This window comes from Bolinopsis microptera, chromosome 1, assembly GCF_026151205.1.
Source record: "Bolinopsis microptera isolate Bmic1 chromosome 1, MBARI_Bmic_1.0, whole genome shotgun sequence".
NCBI classification, from domain to species: Eukaryota; Metazoa; Ctenophora; class Tentaculata; order Lobata; family Bolinopsidae; genus Bolinopsis; species Bolinopsis microptera.
The window spans coordinates 1018280-1037127 of NC_087072.1; the positions used below are offsets into that span (position 1 = coordinate 1018280).

General features: G+C 39.3%; 1 protein-coding gene across 4 annotated transcripts in view; it reads left to right on the forward strand.

Moving 5' to 3' along the window:
- LOC134819142 (uncharacterized) overlaps positions 1 to 11546 on the forward strand; it is a 45624-nt gene extending 34078 nt beyond the window's left edge. The window contains exons 1-5 of one of the 4 annotated variants that reach the window (XM_063828919.1): positions 1735 to 1833; positions 9092 to 9213; positions 9556 to 9714; positions 9839 to 9989; positions 10819 to 11546. In XM_063828919.1, the coding sequence (XP_063684989.1) occupies positions 1753 to 1833; positions 9092 to 9213; positions 9556 to 9714; positions 9839 to 9989; positions 10819 to 10989 (684 nt within the window). In that variant the 5' untranslated portion in view covers positions 1735 to 1752 and the 3' untranslated portion in view covers positions 10990 to 11546. Of the gene's footprint in view, positions 1 to 1734; positions 1834 to 6797; positions 6883 to 8344; positions 8576 to 9091; positions 9214 to 9555; positions 9715 to 9838; positions 9990 to 10818 lie in introns of those variants that run through there. The other 3 variants (XM_063828927.1, XM_063828936.1, XM_063828944.1) reach the window with 3 other exon arrangements.
- The last annotated feature ends 7302 nt before the right edge of the window (positions 11547 to 18848 follow it).

An 18848-nucleotide genomic window follows, 5' to 3' on the forward strand; every position in this document is an offset into this window, starting at 1 on the left:
TGCGCGTTTGGGGGCGGGGAAAACCCGTGAAAAATTTTCGCGATTCCAAAAAACCCGGGAAATTTTTCCTTTGCCCTTACCCTGAAAATTTTTTAAAATTTTCGGGTTTTTGGGCAAATTGGAAAAAAAATTAAATTCCGGGGGAATTTGGTGTCAACAATTTTTTTTTTTCCGAACCCCATTTTAAAAAATCCCAAAAAAAAATTCTATGCGGGACTGTATTTTTGAATTTGGGGTTTAAAATCAGGGCCCGGGAAAATTAATATTATTGGTAAACGAAATTAACCCGGTCACCAGGGGTTACATAACCCTTTTGAAAAAGTGAAGGGTTTGGGGTTTTTTTAAAAAGTAGTTTTACTAACAAGTATCACGTGGTTTCCCAAAATAAAAAAATTGTGTGTTTTACGGGTTGGGTGACCCTTAGTTGAAATAACAAACCGGCTGCCCCGTTTTGGGGGCTGGGGCGGGCACGCTGAAGGCTCCCACGCTAAAGGGGCCTGCCGTGAAGGATGCAGGGCTAAAGGGGCTGCACGCTGTACGCTGTACGCTGCACGCTGCACGCTGCACGCTGTACGCTGCACGCTGCACGCTGTACGCTGGATGCTGTACGCTGGATGCTGTACGCTGGAGGCTGCATGCTGCACGCTGCACGCTGCACGCTGCACGCTGTACGCTGCACGCTGCAGCTGCATGACCATTGACCAATGAACAATGACCCATTGCACAACTTGATAATCTATAAGTATAATTAACAAGTTAATCTAAGGTATTTAGGTATTACTCTGACATGTTGTAATCCATCGGCCGTTAAATAATCACCGGAACTTTTGGTTGTCCGGCATGATAGGTGCACGTTATTTTGTAATTTGCTCGATTCTGACCGATCTTCGAGTTCGTACCTTTCTTTTCTGTACATATGAGGAGGAAAGGAAATTGGCTGTAAGGAAAGTTATACAAACAAACACATCAGTTAACTAATCCCCCCCGCAACTAAATACTTCATTACCCCCCCCCCCCCCCCAACTAAATAAATCACTACCCCCCCCCCCCCCCCCACTAAATACAACACTACCCCCCGCCCCAACTAAATACATCACTACCCCCCCCCCCCCAACTAAATACTTCATTACCCCCCCCCCACTAAATACATCACTACCCCCCCCCCCCCCACTAAATACATCACTACCCCCCCCCCCCCACTAAATACTTCACTACCCCCCCACTAAATACATCACTACCTCCCCCCCCCCCCCCCGCCCCCCCCCCACTAAATATATCACTATCACCCCCCCCCCCCCCACTAAATACATAGTGTCAATTATCTAATTATAACCGACAAGGTATTACTATTTGCTAATGGATTATACGTGCGTTTTGATTAATGCACAAGTCTAATCCAACTTCTAATGATGAGCAAACATTGGAAATTAAAAGATTAGAGCTGAAAAAGGGGGGAAAATTGTTGGAATTAGCCAAACTACCGGAGGCGGGCAGACAGCCTAATGTTATTCCTTTCTAATTTCCTGCTAATGGCTATAAGCCTGTCTGCTCTCCATCAATCGCAAATCATTCGTCCAACTTCATTGGATCATTGGTACCGAGGCTTATAGTTAGTGGTAGTTAATGGTTAGTAGTAGTCCAGGCTACTTCAGGTTGCTTCCCTTACAGTTCCTTTATAGTTCACATTGAAGTCTCTCAGTATAGTCTCAGTAGTCTCACAGTATCAGTAGTCTCAGTAGTCTCAGTAGAGCTATGAATAACGGACATCATGAGGGAGGGAAGACCCAGAAACCAACACCTGAAGATTATCTCTCTCTGGATAAAGATGATGAGGTAACGATACTCACACATATGTGTCAACTAATACTACAGTGCTGCACGCCGTGGATGATTTTCCGGCCACGCCGCCGTAGCAGCACTGCAGTACTACTACTGTGTGTCAAGCATTAAAGCATTAAGTAGAATGTGGCAACTGGCAAGTAAAGCATCAAGTTTCTAGCATTAGGTAGGTCTCCAGCACTATCAATCTTAGTAAATGTTTTAGTACTCATGTTAATTTCATGTTAATTCCCAATAATATTAATTGTTAAGGTGTTACTGTAGGCAAATGACTAATTTTCGCTAAATTGTATACAAAGACGATTCAATATATTCGTCAATTCTAGATCGTTTTTAAAATAGATGATCTAGTTGTTTGTTGCTGGATATTTTTATTTAACCTTTTAGAACCGCTCTGACACTTGTGTCAGTTGCTATCCATATGGGCGGTATACAAGCACATTATTTCATTTAATTTATCGCAAAAATGTAATAAAAATTACCTTGTAGCATTAAGGATGATTTTGATGTAAAACAAAGAACATTTATTATCTATTATAATAAACTATTATAATATATTATTTTAATACATTATTATAATTTATGTATCATTATTATATATTGTTATAATATATATTATCACTATAGTATTGCGGCGCAGCACAGCGCACTAGTCAGCTGCTATAATAGATAGCACTAGTCAGCTGCTATAATAGATAGCACTAGTCAGCTGCTATAATAGATAGCACTAGTCAGCTGCTATAATAGATAGCACTAGTCAGCTGCTATAATAGATAGCACTAGTCAGCTGCTATAATAGATAGCACTAGTCAGCTGCTATAATAGATAGCACTAGTCAGCTGCTATAATAGATAGCACTAGTCAGCTGCTATAATAGATAGCACTAGTCAGCTGCTATAATAGATAGCACTAGTCAGCTGCTATAATAGATAGCACTAGTCAGCTGCTATAATAGATAGCACTAGTCAGCTGCTATAATAGATAGCACTAGTCAGCTGCTATAATAGATAGCACTAGTCAGCTGCTATAATAGATAGCACTAGTCAGCTGCTATAATAGATAGCACTAGTCAGCTGCTATAATAGATAGCACTAGTCAGCTGCTATAATAGATAGCACTAGTCAGCTGCTATAATAGATAGCACTAGTCAGCTGCTATAATAGATAGCACTAGTCAGCTGCTATAATAGATAGCACTAGTCAGCTGCTATAATAGATAGCACTAGTCAGCTGCTATAATAGATAGCACTAGTCAGCTGCTATAATAGATAGCACTAGTCAGCTGCTATAATAGATAGCACTAGTCAGCTGCTATAATAGATAGCACTAGTCAGCTGCTATAATAGATAGCACTAGTCAGCTGCTATAATAGATAGCACTAGTCAGCTGCTATAATAGATAGCACTAGTCAGCTGCTATAATAGATAGCACTAGTCAGCTGCTATAATAGATAGCACTAGTCAGCTGCTATAATAGATAGCACTAGTCAGCTGCTATAATAGATAGCACTAGTCAGCTGCTATAATAGATAGCACTAGTCAGCTGCTATAATAGATAGCACTAGTCAGCTGCTATAATAGATAGCACTAGTCAGCTGCTATAATAGATAGCACTAGTCAGCTGCTATAATAGATAGCACTAGTCAGCTGCTATAATAGATAGCACTAGTCAGCTGCTATAATAGATAGCACTAGTCAGCTGCTATAATAGATAGCACTAGTCAGCTGCTATAATAGATAGCACTAGTCAGCTGCTATAATAGATAGCACTAGTCAGCTGCTATAATAGATAGCACTAGTCAGCTGCTATAATAGATAGCACTAGTCAGCTGCTATAATAGATAGCACTAGTCAGCTGCTATAATAGATAGCACTAGTCAGCTGCTATAATAGATAGCACTAGTCAGCTGCTATAATAGATAGCACTAGCCAGCTGCTATAATAGATAGCACTAGTCAGCTGCTATAATAGATAGCACTAGTCAGCTGCTATAATAGATAGCACTAGCTAGCTGCTATAATAGATAGCACTAGTCAGCTGCTATAATAGATAGCACTAGTCAGCTGCTATAATAGATAGCACTAGTCAGCTGCTATAATAGATAGCACTAGTCAGCTGCTATAATAGATAGCACTAGTCAGCTGCTATAATAGATAGCACTAGTCAGCTGCTATAATAGATAGCACTAGTCAGCTGCTATAATAGATAGCACTAGCCAGCTGCTATAATAGATAGCACTAGTCAGCTGCTATAATAGATAGCACTAGCCAGCTGCTATAATAGATAGCACTAGTCAGCTGCTATAATAGATAGCACTAGTCAGCTGCTATAATAGATAGCACTAGTCAGCTGCTATAATAGATAGCACTAGTCAGCTGCTATAATAGATAGCACTAGTCAGCTGCTATAATAGATAGCACTAGTCAGCTGCTATAATAGATAGCACTAGTCAGCTGCTATAATAGATAGCACTAGTCAGCTGCTATAATAGATAGCACTAGTCAGCTGCTATAATAGATAGCACTAGTCAGCTGCTATAATAGATAGCACTAGTCAGCTGCTATAATAGATAGCACTAGTCAGCTGCTATAATAGATAGCACTAGTCAGCTGCTATAATAGATAGCACTAGTCAGCTGCTATAATAGATAGCACTAGTCAGCTGCTATAATAGATAGCACTAGTCAGCTGCTATAATAGATAGCACTAGTCAGCTGCTATAATAGATAGCACTAGCTAGCTGCTATAATAGATAGCACTAGTCAGCTGCTATAATAGATAGCACTAGTCAGCTGCTATAATAGATAGCACTAGTCAGCTGCTATAATAGATAGCACTAGTCAGCTGCTATAATAGATAGCACTAGCTAGCTGCTATAATAGATACCAGTATCCTATACGCACTAGTCAGCTGCTATAATAGATACCAGTATCTTATACACAATGCTTATCATTTCAACAATAGATCTTTCATTCATCTGTCAGAATTTACCTTTCTTTCAGCTGTCATGTGAATATTGCAAGGCAGTAAAACTAGTTTGTTTTTGATAGTGCATTAGTCATCTCGAGTCAAGAAGGAAATATAAAATCTATTACAGTTTCAGTTTTACAAGGTGACTCGAAACAGTCACCGGTCCATTTGTTTCAACTTGAGTTGAGTTAGAGAGAGGATTGCTTGCGGAGTGTTCAGTCACGTGGTGTTGAGATGTTCATGTAATTAGCTACTCTCACCTCCTAACACAGATTGTTTACTGTTTAAAGTAGTGAGCACTTGGTCAATACAGGCAAATATAGACCGCGTCCTATTGGAAATTAGCATGCAGTAGTCATGCCAACCATTGCTTTTGTATCTGTCAATTATTCTGACAGATCATTGATTACTTGCACACAATAGAAGCCCTTAAAATTTACATTTTGTACCTGATTTCAGCATTACTCCCGTATATTAACCTGCTATCCAGAACGTTGTATTGATCCAATCTTTTATCTGTATTTTTGTAGCCCTGACAATAGTGGACTTAAGTGGTTTGAATAAGTTCGGAAATGGTTTTGTCATGTTTATGAGATCATAATAAGCATTATATACAGTAGCCAAGTCCTTTAAATAGGTAGCTATACCATTAGCCTTGAACGAACCAGGATTGTACCTGTGTAGCACTGCTGTTATACTCACAACCTACTCATTAGTAAATCCCCCAGATTGTTTGTATCTAGATCTGAGATGGATGATTGATTAGTGATTACTGCGTGAACCTGCCGTGTGACATAAAATACCCATTATCTTCCCATTATCTCCCAATTATATCCCCCCTAATTGGCCGTTACTCGTTAACTGAATTGTTTACTTTATGAAGGAGCAGTTGCTGCACGAACCCATCTCCAATATAACCGATATGGCTGATAGATATTCTATTCGTGCAGCAACTGCTCCTTCATAAAGATATTCTTTACTTCTTCAGTAGATCCTTTATGCCGGTAATGAGCAAACCGCCTGTAAAATTGTGGTGGCTGAGCATTGTCAGCCGCTCTGGGAGTCTTGCTGAGCTTATAATTACAGGCTTACCATATTGTATATCATCACTTTACTGCTCATTTAGATATACCCTGCTTTTGTTTACCATCCCGCTGCGAGACACATCTTTTCAGCAGACTTATTGAATAAAATTCTAATTTTTTATTGAATAGTCTAGTGAATAAACTTGCTCATATTTTCAAGATTTGAGCAAATTTTATTGAATCTCAACTTAATATTAATTAGACATAATATTAAATATTACGCAACTTTAACAAGGCGGCACGAGTTAAATGGTCGGCAGGCCTAAATTAATTTGCATTGTTCCTGTGCTATCTTGGATGGCACAGAATGCCAATTGTAACACGGTGGTAATGATCGCCTTTAGTTTGGATATTTGCTGCCAGCCATCAGCTGAGATTGAGTCGGAGGAATTATCTGCTAAATGGTGAAATTACCGTCCGTCATTTGTCTAAGATCGATAAAAAGGGCTGGCACGAGAAAAATGTTACTTTTTAACGCTGGTATTTTACCCAAAAATTAAACGTTCAGCGAGTTTCCAAACTGGCAGACAGGGATAAACACAGTCAATTGTCCTGTGTAAACAAACAAATTAAAACACTCTGCAGTCAGTCCGCCACGACTTTATTGCCAGACACAATTGACATGGCAACGAAAAGAAGGGCGAGAGTTAACAATTTCCATAATTCATTTTGAGAATAATAATCATCATCTGCTGTAATTCAACAGATATCCTATTAGCCCAAACCCAGAATTCTCACCACCCAATTTATGGGAGAGTCATAAACCTAAACCCATATTTTACGATTTTATGCAGACTTTGATAAGTAGTGAGAGTTAGTAGATCGCGTATTGATCGCGTATTGATAGCCCGGCTTGGTAATAACATAGCTTTTACTGTCCACGTGATCACATCGTGCCCCTTTTTTGTAAACCATGAACTTTTCTTTGAACCCATGGAAGATTCCTAGGAAGTTGTGGAACACTATGGCCGACTCCGACTATATGCGAGAGGTAAGACATTTTCACGTCGATCGTTTTTTACAAACTGATAACAATAATAGTGATCATTTTGGTAGGTACCTTATACTGCTCTAACAAGTTAATGTCTTAAACTTCTTTGGTATTGTGTCTCCAGCCGACTCGTAGCCCTGCTTTAGTGCGGCTGCTGTGTATGAAGCGGTCGCTTTGCTCCTTCATAAAGACATTCGCTTTGGGATATCCTCTCCTTGATAGCCGACAGTAAAGAAACCACTGAGGTATTAGTCAGGTAGAGCTGTGTGCCCTTTGATCTCCGAATATGGGACAGCAGTGTCTGCAAAGACCTGTTCGTTGTTCCGAATATAATGCTCTAAGAATGAGGTAATTCCGTGATGATGAGGGTAGTGCTGTGCAACCTCATGGTGTGCTTCTAACCCTTATAGAATACCCAGAAGTTTTCTAAATTATCACCAATTAATGTCTTGCAGTTGTATGATACGGAAACTTAACAACAAGGAAAACTGCACTATATTAGGAAATGTTTATTTGTTAATTCGTAACGGAAGGATTTTATTTTAATCCTCAAGGAAGTCTCTCAATGACAACTTTAATGTTAGTGTACTTCAGGAGTTAATAGTGAAGACCTTTTGATGCCTGTGCTCTGCACAGCTGGGGATGGGAGGTGGGAGGTGGAAGTAGGGGTGGGGGTGGGGGTGGGGTGGGGGGGGGGGGGGGGACAACTGACACAACAGCATTAGTAGTTCAGGGAGGTAGCCTCTTGTAACAGCTGATTACCTTGATTAGTAATTTTTAATTTTTTTAAACGATTGGCAGAGAGTTTGGGCGAAACTTGAAAACCGGTTCGGTTTCAAATTTGAATTAATAGTAATAGCGGTAAGAAATTTTAACTGATGAAGATTTTAAACCTTTCCAGTTTTTCAATTTTTGACCAAGTTTTCAACGAAACCTTCGACTAATATTTTTATTCAGCACACATCCCAGTGCTCCGGTTTATCCCGAGAGTTGTTGTCCGCGCTTAAGTGGACGTTTTTATTAAGCTTGTTCGTGTCTACTAGACTAAGAGATCTATTTGAGACGATGCTCATGCCTGGCGCCCCTGCTGGAAGCAGTCTGAACCCTACACATTAGTCTCATTAGTCTCGCAACACTACAACAACTGGGCAGTAAAACTGTCATATCCTAAAATTCCGTCTAAATCCTGCATTGTCGTTGGTCTACAGGAGTAACACTTACCCCGACTATTCTGTGTTGATGAATTAAGCGACTTACATGGGAGACGTGTGGGAATAAGCAAACACAAAAGACCAATCAGCCGGGCTGTCTTTCACTCTTTCATCATTGATCCTGCTACTGGTGCCATTGTCCCGTCAGCACATGTATAAGAATTGTAGTATTGTCAGGACACGAGTCAGGGGGTCACGTGACAGGGCCGGTCTGGCTAGCACTGCAGCTCACCTACTCATTATTAAATCGCTTTCTTTGCGTGTCCCGTTCTTCACAACATCTGGTATTTGCTGTTCGGTTGAAGTTGAGTTGACGTTTTCTCGCTAGATCTCCTGGAACGTATTACATGTGACCAGTTGAGCAGTGCTCCTTTATAAACACAGCGTGTTAATCAGACGAAGCTACAATGGTCGACCACGAATACGCGCTCTCGGCAATAAAGCGCTCCATCGCACAACAGAATACGGGAAATGACGACGATGTAAATATATAGATCCGTCCGGGTGTTTACACCTTCCTTCTATCTGTCTAGACACTGACAATTGAGCTGGAAAGCCGAAAGTAATGGATATCATGATGACAGGATCGCACAGTGAAAATTAATGACGGCTAAAACTTTCAGTTTTCACCTGTCATCTGAAAAAGATTAGCGTATTTTGTAGCTTCTCGTTTGAACACCTTTATGACATTTACCGTCATTCCTTTACATAATACATGATGATAGTTATCTACAATATAAAGCCACTGTGGTACTGTCTGCACCATTAGCACATGGGTTATTATAGGTTGCAGTTGCAGTACTTCATCGGCAAATGCAGTCTTTGACAGTGTCTATTTAAATGCAAACCACTTTTAGTAGGCAGTATTTAGAGACACTTACTAGAGTAGTATTTAGAGACACTCGGAGGTAGCAGGTGGTAAACTCCATCCTATCCTGTAAGTCAAATCCTACCTTTTCTGCACAAATTGGAAGTCTCAGTATGTGTATCCGTTTCAGTTGAGAATGGAGAGGCAGCACTTCACCAGGGAGGAGCTGGATCACTACAAGGAAGCGTTCAGTCTCTACGATACCCATGATAAGGGCTACATCACTACCAAGGAGCTGGGGGCGCTTATCAGGTATATTACATTGTACATTGTACATTGTACATTGAACATTGTACATTGTACATTGTACATTGAACACTGTACCTTGTACATTGTACCTTGTACATTGTACCTTGTACATTGTATTAGTACTACAAATTAGATAACTATGCTAGAGTAAGAACTGTGGGGATGACTCGTTACGTTTCGAAGCTCTTATAACACTTCTTAACGAAAAACCGTTGGCGTGATTTGCAATATTGCATTATTTGCTAGAGGAATACAAGGATTGAATTTGGATTGAATATTATACTTATAGTTATACTTACATCCTGTACTAATAAAGGTTGTAGAAATCTTATGAACGAATTGCAGGTCACTAGGTCAGAACCCCACAGAATCAGACCTGGCAGAGATGATAAACGAGGTGGATTCAGATAAGAACGGCTTGTTAGAGTTCGAGGAGTTCATCAGGATCATGGCTAAGAGAATGACTTGGGAAAGTATGGCTTTTGAAATCAGCGAGGCCTTCCGGTTAGTTATTATTGTTAACAAACATTATTCTTATCAAAGTTTGTGTCATAAACATAACGATTGCCCTCTGTAATTTGTCTAATGGTCTATTTCTTAAACGCTGGCTAATTGCCACAATTGTTAGGGTGTTCGACCGTGACAGGAACGGGTTCATCAGTGCAGACGAGCTGAGACACCAAGTAACCACTGTTGGAGATAAACTAACACAAGACGAAGTAACAGACCTGCTCAGAGTAGCTGACCAGAACGGAGACGGCCTCATCGACTACAAGGAAGTAAGAGTTTTTAACCAAATTGAAATTTCAGCTGATTTCAGCCCCAATTTACGATCTATTCCCGGCTTCCTTAAAAACAGCTTGAAGTTTTATTAATTTCCTGACCATCAATCTCTAAACTTTATGTTGTAGGTTTTAGGGTAATTACCTACTGAAACTAAAACGTGCTGCGAGTTGCTTCGCAAATCACAACTCCTTGACGTTCTTAATATTTCAAACAAATATTCCGCAGTTTGTACGGAATTAAACATTAAACAGGAATTAAACATGAAATGACCAAGGAGAACACTAACGAACTCGTTTTGGTAATACAGCAATTCATAAAAACGATCAGAACTCTAAAAATCGAGAGAATGCTATAAAAATAAAATCTTAAAAATTAACCGCGTTACAATTTCACGAAAGAAAAAAAAGATCGAATATAATAATTTAAATACGAGTAAAAAAGTCATGGAGATGAGTTAATGACGATGAGTAGGAGATGGGAGGTGATGACTAATTTCAAATGATTTCAAACAAATATCCCGCAGTTTGTACGGAATTAAACATTAAACAGGAATTAAACATGAAATGACCAAGGAGAACACTAACGAACTCGTTTTGGTAATACAGCAATTCATAAAAACGATCAGAACTCTAAAAATCAAGAGAATGCTATAAAAATAAAATCTTAAAAATTAACCGCGTTACAATTTCACGAAAAAAAAAGAAGATCGAATATAATAATTTAAATACGAGTAAAAAAGTCATGGAGATGAGTTAATGACGATGAGTAGTCGAGATGGGAGGTGATGACTAATTTCAAATGATTTCAAACAAACATCCGCAGTTTGTACGGATGATGCTGAATCTGGGAGTGGGCTACGACATCGACGACAAATCTTGCGACTCAAAGGTGTGGTCGTGCTACAACAACAGTGTAACGGTGAACACTAGTGAACATAACAGTTACACTAACAATTCAGGACCTGTTTCTTCTGTTTGTGATATTGACACGTGATATTGACACGTGATATTGACACGTGATATTGTGATATTGACACGTAACACTAGTTAACTAGAAAAGATGAGAGATCCCTGTCATGTTTGAGTTATTCTTAATTCATTCTTGACTTATTTTATCCAGTGCTAAAATTCACTGCTCAGATCCACCATGAAAACTAATCAAACTGTGATGATTTTGTAAAATCTCTAAAATGTAAAATAGCAGCAAAAAAAGTTCCATGTTTAGTGATCACATTGAGTGTTAAATTGTGCTTTGACTGAACAGATCGATAATATTAATTCAGTGCAATAACAAAGCTGGTGTTTCGCACAAAATTTTACGAACTTATTAATGATCAGGTTTCAATAAATCTTTTTAACGTTTGTTATAACAAGTGAAAGGCTTAGTAAGACTGAGACAGTAGTTATATTATATAACGGCTGTCGGTTACCGAGTTAATGTTACCTCGATTGAGGGATTTAATAGTCTTTTGATCTTATGTTTGGTCTAATTTTCTGGACTAGATGATGGAAAAAGTTTGAACATTTTGTATTTAATTGATATTAACTATATTGCAGTTGTTTCTGAGTCGCTTAGAATCGTTATAAACGTTTAAATGTGGTAATGCAGAAAATATCAAAATTGTACAAGTTCGAAATGATCGGGTAATTAAGGTGAGTATGGACCGCACGACTGGTCGAACTGACCTCGATTAAAATCATGTAATTGTAAATTGCTTCCGGCCAAATCATGAATTGTGAATCAGCTAGGTAAGGTTGAGCCACATTTTTATTGTTTTCTTTCTCGGTAATGGGCATTTTTCAAGGTGAGTTAAGTTCGATTAAAACAGCTCATTTCGTAGTTACAGAATGGCCTTCACAGCAGATTCTTCAAAAAACACACACATAGACAAGGTCTAAGTAGGAAATCCTATTATTGGCACAGTGCCAGACGATCAGGCACTAGGCCATGAATCACCGGAGCAAATATAATTGGAATTTTCGGATTGAATATTATTTGAACATTTGAACATTTGAACATTTAAAATATAATTTGAAACATTACAGTAACGTTATTCAAATCTCAAACAGAAACAGTATATAACAAAGTTTTGTGTTTTGATCATATGATCGTGGATGTATAGTGATTGATTGCATAATTTTGAATTTGATTGATGGTGATTGTGAGTGAGAAGATGTTTGGAGTGCCAGCCAGTAACTCTGTCAAATGAACAGCCCAATGAAGAGCGAATGAGCGCAATTGCGCAGGAACAGCAGAGAGGGTGGCACAAAACGGCACACACGGAAAGGACGAAACAAAAAAGAAAAAACGCCGTGCGCGGTAAGCTTGCCTATGTCTGAGAGCTGGTGTTACCTGGCAAGAGGCCTCGAAGGAGGTGCCGTGGTGGAGTGTGAAGGGAAAGTTCGAGAGCACGGCAGCTCTAACTGATGATGATGATTGAAGAAGGAGGTCGAGCGGGAAGCTCAGAAAAAGCTAAACAGGAAGGATCCAGCTGAGGTCTGACTCATGTCAGGAAGTGATGAAAAACTCACAGACAAAATCATCAGTGGCTGTCTACCCCGTACGTAGGCAGTGTCCAAGATTTCAGGCATCAGGATACACTGGAGCAGTGCAGAGCTGATTACGACCAGGGTCCTCACGGATACCCTGTCTTGGAGGTCGAGCCAATGCCCTGCGTTCGGTAATTGTGTCTACTGATATAGCCTTCATACTTTCCCTACTAACAGTCACTGTAACCCTATCACTCGGAAGGCCCCACGGCTCCTACATGGACGCACGGCCGGGAGCCCATGTAGGGATAAAAGTGACCGCAAGAAATCCATCACATCCGTCACAGATCCAAAGCTGGAAAAGAAAAAAGGCGGAAAGAAAAAGGGGAAAAAAAGAAAGGAAGAAAGGAAGGACTGAAAGAGGAAGCTAGTTATCTACATTTAGACTTTCTTTGAAGTTGAGGGTTAGTCTATAGATTTTATTAATGGTGCTGGTCGAGAGTTTGATCAAACTTACGTCCTCATCGCTGAGTTTGTCCATGCAATCGGGTTGCGAGATAAACGTGGAGGCAAGATTGAAGCTACCATTTCCGTCAATGCTGACTAGATTTCCACTGAGGCTTTGAAATCTGTCCCTTGGAACTTTCCCTAGGGGGCAGGAATGGAGCATATGGTTCTCGTCTTCGATATTATAGATCGATACTAGAAATCGAAAATTTATTTGGTTTAAGTTAAGTTAATTTTATTCAAATAAAATCAATTTAAATTGATCCAATAGGTTTAGCCAAACTTAGTGAATCCACCAGATCAACTTGCACTTCAATTGCATGTGATGTGGATTAAATAATTTAATTAGGTAATAAAGATTTTACTCAGGGCTCGATTCACAATCTTCATTTTTAGTAACCATAACCTGTATCTATCAGATAGTTTGGTGTTACTAAATTGGCTTCTACTCCCCCGACTATGTTATACCTTCTGTGGGGACCACACTACTTTCCAGATCTCAGATCAGCCTATAACCCTGGAAAAACTTTCCGCCGGGAGGCTAGTCACCAGCTACGCTATGGCTATTGAAGCTGGGCTGAAAAGTGGACAATCCTTATGTTTCACAAAGAAATCTGTCCTAGAAGATGGTGAGAGATACGTTTAATTTCTTTTATAGCGATAAGTATAATTCCTATAATTTACATATTGGGCGGAGTGCAATTATATCGATGTTGAAAAATTAAACATAAGGCATGGTTATCTCACTCAACAACAAGGGCAGGTCTCTCCCACAAGTTGAGATGGCCTGAGGTGCTTATCTCCTTTTCAGTAACCCTAAGCCACTCTGTTCTTCTGCTTGGGAGGCGATCATGTTACCACTACACCACCCAGCCGACAATCTCACTCATCTTAAAGTAAAATTTCTTCCAGGAAAGATGTCCCTGATAAAATACACCCTCATTGAAGAAGTGATTAAGTTCGAGTACAGAGATAAGAAGTACAGGTCTGAACCCTTTTAGATACATTATACATGTGGATACATTATACATTATATATTATACATTATAAATTATACATTATACATTATACATTATACATGTGGATACATGTGAGTGGAATACACTAATCAGATCTGAACCGATTTCAAATGTTAGCTGTTAGCTATTTCAGTATCAGAGTAATTATTCGTCAAATTTACTGATGCCAAATTAACAGGCTTCTTTTTCAATTTAAGACCAGCCCTTCCCCGATTCCCAGGCCCAACCCTTTTACAAGCCACAGTGAGCTTATTAAAAGCCTCACAATCTGCAATGTTAATAATCGATTATAATTTTGGTAACTGGAAAAGTTGGAACTGTTCTCAGGTTTGTACAGCCGAAGTTGAGTGGAAGATGTTCATGTCACTGTCCCTCTTCAATAAAACAAGCCACATGCAACGCAGACAAAGACAAGTGTAAACCTGAGGACGGACTTTGTGTGGAGAAATCCTGGCCCAATCACAGCAAAGGAACCAAGAACTCTTGTTTTAGACTTTTCCAAAATGAGGGACTAGTGTGTTGTTCAATAGTAGGTGAGGATAATGTACCCTGTGTCAGTGGTAAACACGAAATGTTTGTTGAATTTCATTGTTTTAATCAATAAAAAGACCATCGGCAAATGTTGTTCATTTTGATACTCATTAATTCCAAGACGAGCAATGAAATATTCCGAATTGAAAATATACGTTTTATTAATGTTATCGTCAAAACTCATCCTTGTCAAATGTTAATGCATTATTATCGGCGCAAGCGGGTAACCAATGGTTACTAACCATGCATCGAGAAGTTCATTCTATGTTTCATTTCAGGATCCAAATTCACTGAGCATATGTATGAGGCATTCTACATAAAAGAAAACTCGTACACCTCAACATTCAACCTGAGTATAGAAGAATATGATTTAAAATCTAAAACGTTGATTAAGCAAGAGTACAGACCAGTGAACGAGTAAGTTGTGCAACTTTTCAACGTAAGCACGAACAGAATCTCACCGAGTTTGCTTAAAAACCAAATTCATTTTCTTCAAGACCAGTCGATAAATAATGCTGTTCCTGATTCAAAACCTTCCATTTCAGAGCGTCTCACTTCACGACGATGGGTGACATGATTGTTAAGGTATCCAAGACAGGGTCTCCAGTGGGTCTCTCCCTCTCCGGCTGGTACTTTGGGGGTTACAATAACAAGGACGTGCTTACCAACGTTCAGATTAATGATGAGAAGTCTTACAGCATTGATAAACTCGGTATGTTTAGTGCACTTAAAGTGACTCGGAAAGTTTAGTAAACTTAAATCGGTCTGTTTAGTGCACTTAAATCTGCAAGTTTTGCGACGAAGTTTTATGTTACATTTTTGCCTCAGTCATCGTAACCTTTCCTAGTCTGTTGGATGGATTTTCTTGTGCAAGGTTTAGCGAAAGAGCCGATGCAGTACAGTTCTGTGCACATTGATGCATGAATAGCTTATAATTGAGAGAAACAATCAACTTATTAAAAGATTTTCACTTTCAAAAAGCTTTATTGGACACTGTAATCTAATTAATAACATCACATACGGCATCACGTACGGCATCACGTACGGCATCAATGATGAAGCACGCTTCGGTTACTTCGTGAAAATACCAATTTCCTTTCCCACTGTTTTATTGTTATAACTAACGAAGCCACTACATGCACTGGTAGTGTAGCTTTACGATAAGGTGACTGAAAAATACTTCACAGAATACAGTGAATTACGGATATCTAACACAGTGTCAAATTTTATAGTTTGCAGCTGATAAAACACGACCCTCAGGGTGGATTAAATGGAACGCTACAGGGCTAGATTACTAAAACCTTCCCCTCAGGGTGGATTAAATGGAACGCTACAGGGCTAGATTGGGACCCCCGTGAGGTAAGGAAAGCGTTTTCTGTCGAGGTAAGAAGCTGCGTGGACAGTGTACTGGACATTACGGACGTGAGCCAGTTCTCCAACTACAACGGTCTCTATCCACCAGGGTAAGAGGTTCTTCAAAAAATTTTATTAAATACTTTTCAAATTTTACAGAGTACAGCAATAGATGAATATAAAATAGAATCGTTCAAAATATCACCCCCATCTGTAAAATATGATGGGCACCCAAACACGGTAAACACATAGTGAACTATGTCCGCAGTAACTTGGACCCATTACATCGAATTAATCTAAATCCAAAAATTTATGAAAAACTATTTAATAACAAACAAATCCATGGTGAATAACTGTGGATATATAGTCAAAATTGGTATTTCAATACGTCAAATTCCAGATACATTAGATACAGGTCTGATATGGTCATTAATGTGTGAGAAGGTGTGCGGGTGAAGTGTTATTTACGTCTTCAGTTTACAATAACATAAACCCGCCACGCAAAGGGTTTATATAACAGATCATCCCGCGCTAGCGGGATGATCTGATAAACACATACGAGTGCGCGCAGCGCACGAGTTTTGTGTTAATATGTAATCCCGAAGCGCCAGCTGAGGGATTACATTTATTTAGCCCTGAGCGTGAAGTGTTTATGGATTATAATTATCTCCGGCGATTTCGACAAGGGATTTATACTTTAGAAGAGAGTGATAAAATAGTTTTTATTTCGGAATATCTTCTTATTTCGAAATCTTCAAGTCAAATCCAACAGAAACAAGAAAGCACTCTAAAATGTAGTTGAGTCGTTGAACAGGAATTTGGTCAAAGTCATTGAAGTCACGAGCAAATCTGGATGACTGAAGCCAAGAATTAAATTTGTTTAGAGCCCAGTTGTTGACTCTAACTGTACTGTCCGGAACACGATTGGAAAGCAGTTCATCAATCTGAATGTCAAACCGATCTGTCATAGTGGAGCAATAGCTTGAACGTTAGCAGGAACAAGAGCTGGAAGGAGAGCAAGCAAAACAATACTATTTTTAGGGCACGGACAAGGGTAGCTGGCTAGTCGCCAACTTCTCACGCCACGCGTTGGAGAAATTCCAAGAATTAGCTGCTTTGGCAACGTTCCCAGGAATTTGCGTGTAAAAGAAGTGGACGGTTACGATGTTTCATATCACGTGGTGCGCTTTCGTGTCACGTGGTATAGACTCGGCGTATGCTATTGGTGGCACGTGGTACGCACGTGACGCGCCCACGTGATCGCGCGTCTAACTGTTCTACTATTATCGAGTTCTAATCAACAGTATCATTGATTATTGTAAGTCGGAGAATTGAATGATAAACATCAGTTACGACTAAAAAGCGGGCCGGGTTTATACAAATTTCCGGGGCGGGATGATATCACCTTGAGATGTTTATCTAACAGCGGGCCGGGCTGAGTGATAATATGATCCCGCGTCGAAATCCCGGAGATATTTATAAATCAGTGAAACACAAACATACTATGCGGGGGGACTACAGACCCCCTCAAAGTCCTTTACAACGTTACTGCCAGGTTACATAGCACTGAAAGTGAAAATCAAAATCATCGGAAATTCAAATTCAAAGCAATGCCGTCATAGTATTACAAAGCCCCAAAACGCAACAATGCTTCAAACTCTATTATAACATGAGCATGCAAATAACATAAATCATCTAAAAACTGAAAAGGGTAAAATAAAATAAGAATATAAACTAGGTCAACTAAATATGATGTTGAAAGTATAGGAAGGTAGATAAAAAAATTAATTAAACAAAAATAATAATAATATGGGGAGCAAAGAGACTAGGCTAGGCTGTTGTTTCACTATCCAATAAACATTTCCATAGATGCTTAGTGACCTCAGCTTTGAAAAGACTAGTAGACACAATCTGTCTTACCTGTAAAGGGAGTCCATTCCACAGTATATGGGTTCTGTAGAAGAATGATTTTGCCAGCGGGCTATTTGAGGTACATAATACATATGGTGTGTGAATTCTGACTTAACTTAGGTAAAATTGATGACACAATAGACAGACTGTCGAGGTGGCAAGGTCTTAGTCGAGAAGTGCCTTGATATAAAGAGAGATAGTGAGGCAGCGATACAGGAATTAAATTGTTCAGAACTTTGTGGAAAAAAATAAGATCATTCAAGTCAAACTTTTGAGACAAAGGGAGAATTTCGACAAGCTTGCACTTTTTGACATATTGCTCAGGTGGATAACTGCGGCCCTCTTCAGACAGAATCCATTTAATAGCTCTCTTTTGGAGACTTTCTAATTTATCACTAAGTGATTTATTACAAGGGCGCCAGATAATGGAACAATTTTCAAATTGGCTACGAACCAGGGAGAGGTAAAGCGCCCGGCGACGTTTCTGATCAATGACAATATGGCCATCTCTTCTGACCATACCAAGTTGTTGGCAGGCCTTAGTATAAATTATCTTTATTTTCTTAGAGCTAAGACTTTCAACCAAGTATACGACATACGTTCTAGCCATCAAGATAAGTATGTACTTGAGCGAAACTATGGATATACAATTTTAAAACTGAAAAGGAAAAGCCCAAATATCATTTGGATGTTTTATCTTGCTTTATTTCCACTCGCCCTAATTCTAATTTTCTAATTTCTAATTGTTAATTCTCAGGGCGAAGCTTTTAGCAGATAAGCACCAGGAAACCTTCTTGGAAGCAGTGAGATACCCCAAACAGTCAACAGTAGAGCTTAAAAAGAGAAACTCTAACCTGGAGCTAACTATAGACATCCGCCTGGAGACTAGGAGTGACTTCCAACAGATCAGATTCTTCACGGAACCATCTACTTTTAACAATTTTACAGGACTCTACACCCTTGATTCAAGTTCAAACAGGTTAGACTTTTAAAATACCCACAACAGTTGTCAACTTTTAAAATTCTGCAGTCTACAAATGAT